The following is an 8,814-nucleotide window of genomic DNA, read 5'->3' on the forward strand; positions in this document are numbered from 1 at the left end:
ACCCCACGCAACAAGAAACAGGCCGTACTCCTCATGGAAACCACCAGCTCAGTATGAACAGTGGTCCCGTCACCAATGCTGACAGCAGCACACGTGTGCTGTGCATAGAGAAATTAGAAAGAACAGACCCCACGCAACAAGAAACAGGCCGTACTCCTCATGGAAACCACCAGCTCAGTATGAACAGCGGTCCCGTCACCAATGCTGACAGCAGCACACGTGTGCTGTGCATAGGGAAATTAGAAAGAACGTCACGTGGCACACCTCTGTACTGGGTGCTACATAGTCAAGACCATCCTTATGCCTTAACTTTTGCTGCATTTTAAGGCAGCTGACTGAGACACGTGCCCATGGGCATAAACCGCATGTCACTTGGCGACTGCACAGGCTAATCACAGATAGCATCTACCAACAAGCTTTCACTCTTTTTTTCTTGACACACCAATAACTGACCAGACACTTCACCTTTTTCTTTTTTTTTTACCAAGAGTTAGAGACTGAATTTTACTTTCAAAAAACAGTGCATCCTCCACAAAATGTACATTAATTGAGTAGACACCTTCACTGCTTGTCAGCTGCACCCCAACAGCCTGTGTCCCCCAACAGCATGGCTATGGGGCCAGGCAGTGCGGGTCCCTTCATGTGGACAGCTAATGTGGCCCCAGCCAGTCCAGCTCTGGTGCCTGTAGCCTTCAAGCCTCCATTCCTTCCCTAGGCAACCTGCACCTGTCAGGTTCTGCTTCAGCTGAAGGCACAGCAATGGGGGTCTCGGTGGTGGAGGGGCCACTGGAGTGACACCTCAGCATCTAGAACACACTGTGCAGGCACCCTCCCCACGGTCAGGCACTGCTCTTTGCTTCTCCTGGACACTAACAGAACTGGCCATTGCCTATACAGAGGGCACTTACTGAAAGCATGTGGGTGCTCTCCAAGAGAGCTGCGACCCTTCTGAACTGGGTGTGTTTGCAAGGAATGGATCACTGCTTGGGCTACCCCTGGTCACTCATCTGGGCCACCCTACAAATCTGCCTGTGCTCAAGAGCACCCCTTCTCGGTAGGCTGCCCCTGGCTGCCCTGAATCTGTAGGGTGCCGGTGCTGCAGGGGGAGCGTGCCTGGCACTAGATGGACCTACACCCGCCTTTCTTGTGAGTAGCCCCTGCTCTGTTCTGTGTGAGTGTGGGATGGGGTGGGTGGCGGGGGCTCTGCCAGACAGCAAGTGCACAAAGCAGCCTTGGGACAGCAGGGAGGAGAGTCTGGGAGAGCCACACATGACCAGCGGCTCCTTAGCACCTCCACCTGGAATCCTGGCAGCCATGGTGCCATGCAAGGTGGCCACGACGCTGTGTCTGTGGCTTCCTCCCCAACCACAGCTCCAAAGCGCTCAGCAGGAGCAAAGCTGCTTCCTCCCATCACTCCAAAGCTCCCCCAGATGATGGGAAACAGTCGCCTTTCAAGTGGCACAGAAGAGGAGGAGAAGCTTGGGGTTGGTGCTGAGCAAGATGACCTCTCTTGTCCCTGTGAAGGCCGTCAGTGTGAGCGAGCCCCCGCCAGCTCCGTGTCTTTCCTGGGCTTCCCTCAGACTGGCCACAGGGAAGGCTTCTGAACCGCACACATGAAATGAGAGCAAGACAACAGTTCCTGCTAGAAACAACGGTTCACGCGATCTCGGAACTGGGCAAAAATGTTGTGAGTTCAGAACACAGCAAAGAAAAACTCCTGGTGGTACTGCACAAGGCACACAGAGCGACCTCGGGGAGAGGGCCGGGCCGCGCTTCTGAACCCCCATGCCTCCCTGCTCCCCGGCCAGCTCTCTCACTCTGACGCTCTTTCCTGGAAACCAGTGATTTGGCTGAATGCTACAAACCACAGCCCTGACGACCTGTGGGGACTGAACACGAGCCAATGAGGCGCGACGCCGCTGAGGGGCCGTTCCCACCACGCTTCTCATCACGGACCCCCGCCCGGCCTCAGCGCACAACAGTGGGAGCCGCACCTCTCGTCCCAGGTAGGAGCCATCGCTTTCCAATACCACAGCCACGTACTGGCCACCATGGTTGTCAACGAGAGAAAGAACGTCACCGGGCCTTTTAAGAGAAAAGGAGAGGCTTTTAGTGCTTTCAACAGCAGCAAGCTGGGCACCACACATGAAGCCCAAATCACGTGATGTGGCTCTGCGTTTACAAAGCCAGCCTCCACTCAGAACGTACCACCTTCCTCGTGGAGCTACTCACGGAATAGGGTCCAGCGGCGGGCAAGCCGGAGGCCGGTTTCCTTCCGTGTGGTTCTGCAGGAAGTCGATCATCGTCTGTCTGACTGTTTGCAGCTCTCGGTCGGGTCCTGCTGGAAGCACCCGCAATCACGCCGTGTCTGCCTGCACTCGGCAGGTGAGCACCTGGGACTGGCAGCCCTCCCCAGCCCAGGGACCACAGACAGAGTGGTGCAGATCCCCATGGGTGCACCTGATGCACGTGGACAGGGTGTGGCACATGCAGTGGTGGATTCACACGACAGGTGGCTACACAGCAGTGACAGTGACAGTGGACGGGCCACAGGGACACTGTGGACTCCACCACGTCAGGCCAAATGCAGGCAGAGCCACCTCTCATGCTAGAAAACATGACAGGCGCCACCCTGTGGGATGAGCCACACAGGGGCCTTGACCTGGGCATTGCTCCCCTGGGCGGGCTCATCCGTAAAAATTCATCAGCTGTGCAATGTGACTTATTCATGTCTTCAAATACTTTTCAATAAAAAACGTGCTCTTTAAAAAATTTCACTACTGCATCTGCCAAGGAAGGCAAAGCACAAAATGAAAAACTTGCTGAAGCCAGGAGTGTCCGAACTCATGAAGGACAAGGGGCAGGAGGGAGCGCGCTGACGCAAACATGCTGAAAGTGGCGTCCCACCTGCTGAGTCTCCTGAAACCATTTGAATCCTAACAGGCTTATGAGGCGACTCTACAAGATTAAAAGATAACGCTTATGTCCTTACCTTTAAAATTTTCTCCGGTTGTAAACTCCTTTGTAAATGCTTTAAAATACTAAGAGAAAAAACAGAACGAATAAGAAACAGCCTTGTGTGGGGGTGTGTGCGTGTGTTGATAGTTAGCAACAAAATGACCATCATCTCAGAAAGAGCTTTAGTCAATTTACTCTAGAAAGTTTACATTAACTGATGATTTGTAAATGCTTTAAAATACTAAGAGAAAAAACAGAACGAATAAGAAACAGCCTTGTGTGGGTGTGTGCGTGTGTTGATAGTTAGCAACAAAATGACCATCATCTCAGAAAGAGCTTTAGTCAATTTACTCTAGAAAGTTTACATTAACTGATGATAAACCACACCGTGTGTCCCTGAACATTAGTGTTCCTTCCAGATTTATGAACGGGCTGAGGTCAGTACCAATCAGAACGCCGTTATTCACATTTTCCGACCCAGCGAGGCTGGAAGCAAGACAATTCAATAGGGCTAGAATCATAAAGATGCTTTCCTCCACTCTCGGCATTAGAAACGTATCCTAACAGCCAGCTGTGACAACACAAAAGATTTGTAGGCAGCAGAGACACTGCTGAGAATCTTTGAGCAAAGAAAAGAATTCTTATACTAAAATAACTAAGGTTTCTTCAAGAAAGTCACAAACTGGGTAAAGATATTCCTAATACAATTGAAAAAAAAGATTAGCATTGAGAATATACAAAGGACCTCTAAAAATCAGTAGGAAAAGTACGAACAGCCCAAGAGGAAAATCAGCAAATGACAGGGACAGACATTCCATAGTGACCCCAGTGTGCAGACACAGACGTGCTCGTGCACAGCAAACGAAACCACAGGGCGCTCGGCACCGCACTCATCTGTGGGCGAACATGAAAACCCCAGACCCCACCCAGTGCCCGCATGGGAGCCCTGGCCCTCCAGCTCTGCTCTGCACGTTCCCGGATTCTGTGGCCCAGTGACCTCTCCCAGGGCTCCCACAGGCAGCTCTTGTCATGCTCACAGCAGCGCTGTTCAAAATAACAAAAGCCAGGAAGACCCCAAACACCCAGCAACAAGAGGGGTATCGTCACACAACGTGACATGACTGGGCAATCAGACCCAATGACCACAGCAACATCCAGAACTCGGGTGAATCTCGACATATTCAGTAAAAGACAGAAGTTTACATATAGCACAGTATAACCTATGTGTAAAGTTAAAAACAAAATAAGACAGGAACACATCTTGATGTGATCAAACTCTAGGACAGGACAGCAAGAGAAGGTTGCTCAGGCAGGGCTGGCCCCGCAGTCCCACGTGGGCGTCTGTTAGGGGACAGATCCACAGGTGCCATCACAATAATCAACATCAGCCACTTTGAAGGTGCACTACACAAAGCACAGGACTTGAGGGCTGAAAAGAAGCTGGGGATCATGACGCTTCCTTAAAAATTATCTTCAAAGGCACAACACACTGTCGATGCCATCGTGATGCGTCTGTGTGCAGGCATGTGGCCACACATACATGTACACACACACACACAATGTATGTACTGGACCTTCAGGAGGGTCATGTTTACCTGTGCCCCCTAGTGGAGAAAACGGGTACAAACTTGTCTGTGGGGCCAACACAGCAGCTGGGACGGCACTGACCAGCCTGGCGCAGACGGGCCTGGCACTGACTGGCATGGCACTGACCAGCACAGCAGGAACTGGCTCGCTGTTGACCAGCATGGCACTGACCAGCATGGCACTGACCAGCACAGCAGTGACTGGCCTGGTGTTGACTGCCATGGCACTGACCAGCCCAGTGTTTACTGGCCCAGCACTGACCGGCCTGGCGCTGCTCAGCACAGGCTGGGTGGGCAGTGCGCATAGCACGCTACACTCTCATATGTCATTATGTATGTGTGACCCACCAGGGGGAGACCCAGTATCACAGAGACTACACATGTGGGGGAAACACTGGGCGGACAGGCCTCAGGCCAGGGTGCTGGCCCTCGTGTGCTCCAGTCACCCCCATGCCCACCAGTCCTGCTGGCTGCAGGTGGGCCTCTTTGCACATCCCGTGTGTGTGGGTGGGGCTGTGTACGTGTGGACAGTCCTGGAACAGACTTCCATGGCTCGGCAGGGAGAACAAAGAGGTGACCCACTGCAAACGTGCATTGCTACTAAGTTTGAAGGAGCAAGCCAGAAATGCTAGAAATGTATGAACTACGAATGTGCCGAATTTCAACTTGTAAGAAGCCCTTGTGGGGAAGGGCGGGCCAGGCCACAGATCACGGGGGCTCCGCGCTTACCCTGAAGGTGGGGTAGAAGTGGATGTCGTAGGTGCGGCACACTTCCTGGTTCTTTTCGTCTGCACAGTCCAGGGCAGCGACTCGGATGGCAGCAGCCCAGTCTGAAAAGCAGGAGCATGACCTTCAGTGGGGCAGGTGCTGGACTCGCCAGCTCCCTACAGCCCAGCACCAAGCGGATCCCACCCCAGGCCACGAGACATCAGCCCACACACCTCCCTCCATGCCATTATCTCGCAACAGAGTGTTTCTGTGTCGAGTTGGGAGAGAGAGAGACAATTTCAGCCTGCAGGATGGATGCATCCCTACACCGAGGACAACGGAGCAGACTGACTTTTGCTGAATTTGCAGATCACTCAGCAGCTACAACCATGCAGCCTCTTAATTAAACGACGTCGTGATGGGTGAGACACGAGTCACAGAAGTGCTGTCAGCGGCCAATGACTAGCCCTCCATCAGAGACAGCACGCAGCCCCTGAAGCCTGGCCGTGGTCAGCCTGCTCCCCAGGCCCCTGCACACGTGCTCGGTGAGAACAAGCGGGCCGGCATCCAGCCGCGTCCTCCCAGCCAAAGGCACCGCTTCGCAGGTGTAGGCGAGAAAGCCCCTCACGCAGCCCCAGCAGCCTCCCAGACACCTCTGCCATGCTCGGGAGTAGAAAGGAACAGTTTTAAATATTTTTCTTATCTTTAAAGTGTTTATCATGGAAAATCCCCAACATATAAATAAAGCAGAAGTAAGAATATAATAAATTCCACAGGTCCCTCATCTCAGAATCAACAATTTTCAGCTCACAGAAAATCTTGTTTCACCCAAGTCCTCATGCACTCTATCCTGAAGCAAATTCCAGAGTGCACATCATTCCCATCATAAATCTACCAGTACATATCTCTGAGACAGGACTCTGTCCCAACACAGCCATTCTGCCATTATCACAACACGCCACACACACTCCTTAACACCAAACACCTAGTCAGGGTTAAAATGTCCCTATCTGTCTCTTTTGCTTGGTTTGTCTGAATCGGGCCAATGAGGCCCACACTGCCACTGGCAGGTCCATGTTCCCACCTTCCCCCATGCCAGTACATTGAAGAACCCGGCTCCTTCGTCCCGGGCTATGCCACTGTCCAGGTCTCGTGGCCACACGCCACCTGCGAACCTTCGGTGAACCGGCACTTGGACAGGTTTATGACCAATACTCCTGGCGAGGCCACCTTGTGGGTGGTGTGGGGTGCTTCCTCACAACTGTGACCTGAGCACATTAATCTCTGAGACTGCGGCCACAGTGCAGTGCCTCTTCTGCTGTCCCTCTCCACCCAGGCGCAGGGCTGTGGAGGTCCAGGTTACACGAGAAAGGGAAGCCTGCTCACCCTTAGTCACCAGCATCAGGGGGCTTCCCCAGCACCCTCTGAAGGTGACCTGCGAGATTTTGTTTTTAAAAGACATGTACTCTTCCTCTCAGATGTTAAAATCATGCCGCTGATGACTCACGCACACTTCCAGCTCCTCACCCCGCAGGGGTCCTTTCCAGCCCTCGGGCCACGCGGGGACAAGGACAAGCACGGGCACTTCACAGGTCACTAAGCAGCAGAGCATACACACACACCATGAGGCACGAAGGCTCCGCAGGCGGACCAGCCTGAAGGACGGGGACGGGCCACCACGGGCTGGCCGGCCTGCACTGCCTGCCACTTGGATGCTGATGGGTGAATGAGCACGCATCTGTCACCAAGGCACTGACAAGGCTCTGCACTGCCTTGTGCTCTAATCAGTACGACTGGTCTAAACCAGTAACGTGTCTAAAACGCATGTAAAAAGAGTGAAAACACAGTTTTCTCTGAGTACTAGCTCGATCTAAAACTTCAGGGGGGTTTAAAACACACACCTGGAAGAAGAGAGAAAACTTTCACTAGATACTCTGCAGATGGCAGCGCGCACGCAGTGGTGACTCAGTGACTGCTACGGCTGCAGGGGACACGCCGCCTCTCCTGAAGCACACCGCTTCCTCTGCAATGAGGACAACGAAAGTGCGCCACGAGGGGCGACCACGCTGCTCTCCCCCACGTTGGCTGAGTGAAGCCCGACTCGTCCTGAGGCCTCTTTCGTGGATGGAAAAGAAATCAGAATAACTCTCCTGAATCACAGGTCACATCCTGCTGGCGTCTCAAACTGTGCAGCACTAAGGAAGAACAGTCAACACTCTCGTCTGGTCTCATCCAGTGCAGCAGACGGCAGAGGACACTGAAGCGGAACGCACCTCCAGCAGCATCACCGCGCTGGCAGTGTCGCACAGCTGTCGGGGAGCACCCGGGGCTGCACTACGGGGACCCCTTCACTAGCGCGTCATCCCAGCACCTTGTCCCCGTTCGTCCGGGCAATGCATCACTCCCTGCTCCCTCTTACCCAGCTACAATCCCACATGGTTTCATTCTTTACTGGAAATTTCCATGACACACTTTCTTTTTTTTTTTTTTTTTTCCTTTTTGTCTTTTTTTGTGACCGGCAACGGATCGCAACCCTCAGTGTTGCGCCCGCACCTCGGTCAGCCAGTGAGCAGGAACTGGCCTGTATGTGGGATCCGAACCCTCAGCAGGAGCGCCACCACGCTCCCAAGCGGCGCACTGTAGCAGTGCGCCACTGGGCCGGCCCCTCCATGACACACTTTCATTCTACTCTTTTAAAAAAGCACCCTTCTGGGGCCAGCCCAGTGGCGCACTGAAGAGTGCGCCGCTTGGGAGCGTGGCGGCGCTCCTGCTGAGGGTTCGGATCCCATGTGGGGACCGGTTCCCGCTCACTGGCTGAGCGTGGTGCGGGCTCAACACTGAGGGTTGCGATCCCGTTACCGGTCAGTAAAAAAAGACAAAACAAGGAGGGAAAAAAAAAAAAAAAAAGCACCCTTCTGCCCAGAGAGAGGAAGTGAGAAAACGGATGGAGAGCCCAGACTGTGCACATGACAGGGTCACAGCCATGCGAGGCAATCGAGCCAACCTAGAAACAGAAAAAAGAAGAAAGACGGGAAGAAAACGCTCAAAGACATTCGCCCGGGTTTGGATTTCCTGCTGGGACTTGGCCCTACTTTCTCTGGTTTCCATACTTGTCTTAAGTATGGGTTACTTGTAAGAACAAACGTGAAACACATTCCCACTGTCCTGCGCCTGCTGACATCACGCACTGCGCGTCTGCGCTCCGCGGGTCGCCTGTGTTGTGTTTCTCATGGCCTCTCCCTGCCTGGAGTTCCCAGTGTATGGCGGCTCTACACAGTACCTGGCAAAACAGACTTTTATAACTCTTCTAAGTCTAACACAGCATTAGAGAAAAGGTGGCTGGCGGGAATGGCTGTCAGCCCTGCATTAAAAAACGTCCTAACACTCAGAATGCGGGATCCAGGTGCTGAAGGGCCAGGTCCACAAGAACAGAGGCCTGCCCTGCCCTCCTACACCTTGGCTCCACAGGCCGAGGTCAGAACAAGCCATCAGAACTGCCGCTGGGCCGGCCTGGTGGTGCACTGCTACAGTGCGCCGCTTGGGAGCGCGGCAGCGCTCCCGC

General features: G+C 53.5%; 1 protein-coding gene across 1 annotated transcript in view; it reads right to left on the reverse strand.

Annotated features, from left to right (window-relative positions):
• QSOX2 (quiescin Q6 sulfhydryl oxidase 2) overlaps positions 1–5,914 on the reverse strand; it is a 23,592-nt gene extending 17,678 nt beyond the window's left edge. Inside the window, exons 1-5 of the mRNA XM_008590100.1 lie at positions 5,848–5,914; positions 5,274–5,374; positions 2,993–3,041; positions 2,233–2,338; positions 1,995–2,085 (exon numbers count right to left, since the gene is read on the reverse strand). Of these exons, the coding sequence (XP_008588322.1) occupies positions 1,995–2,085; positions 2,233–2,338; positions 2,993–3,041; positions 5,274–5,374; positions 5,848–5,914 (414 nt within the window). The remainder of the gene's footprint in view (positions 1–1,994; positions 2,086–2,232; positions 2,339–2,992; positions 3,042–5,273; positions 5,375–5,847) is intronic.
• Positions 5,915–8,814: the final 2,900 nt, after the last annotated feature.

This window comes from Galeopterus variegatus, unplaced genomic scaffold, assembly GCF_000696425.1.
Source record: "Galeopterus variegatus unplaced genomic scaffold, G_variegatus-3.0.2 Scaffold5841, whole genome shotgun sequence".
In the NCBI taxonomy this organism is placed as follows: domain Eukaryota; kingdom Metazoa; phylum Chordata; class Mammalia; order Dermoptera; family Cynocephalidae; genus Galeopterus; species Galeopterus variegatus.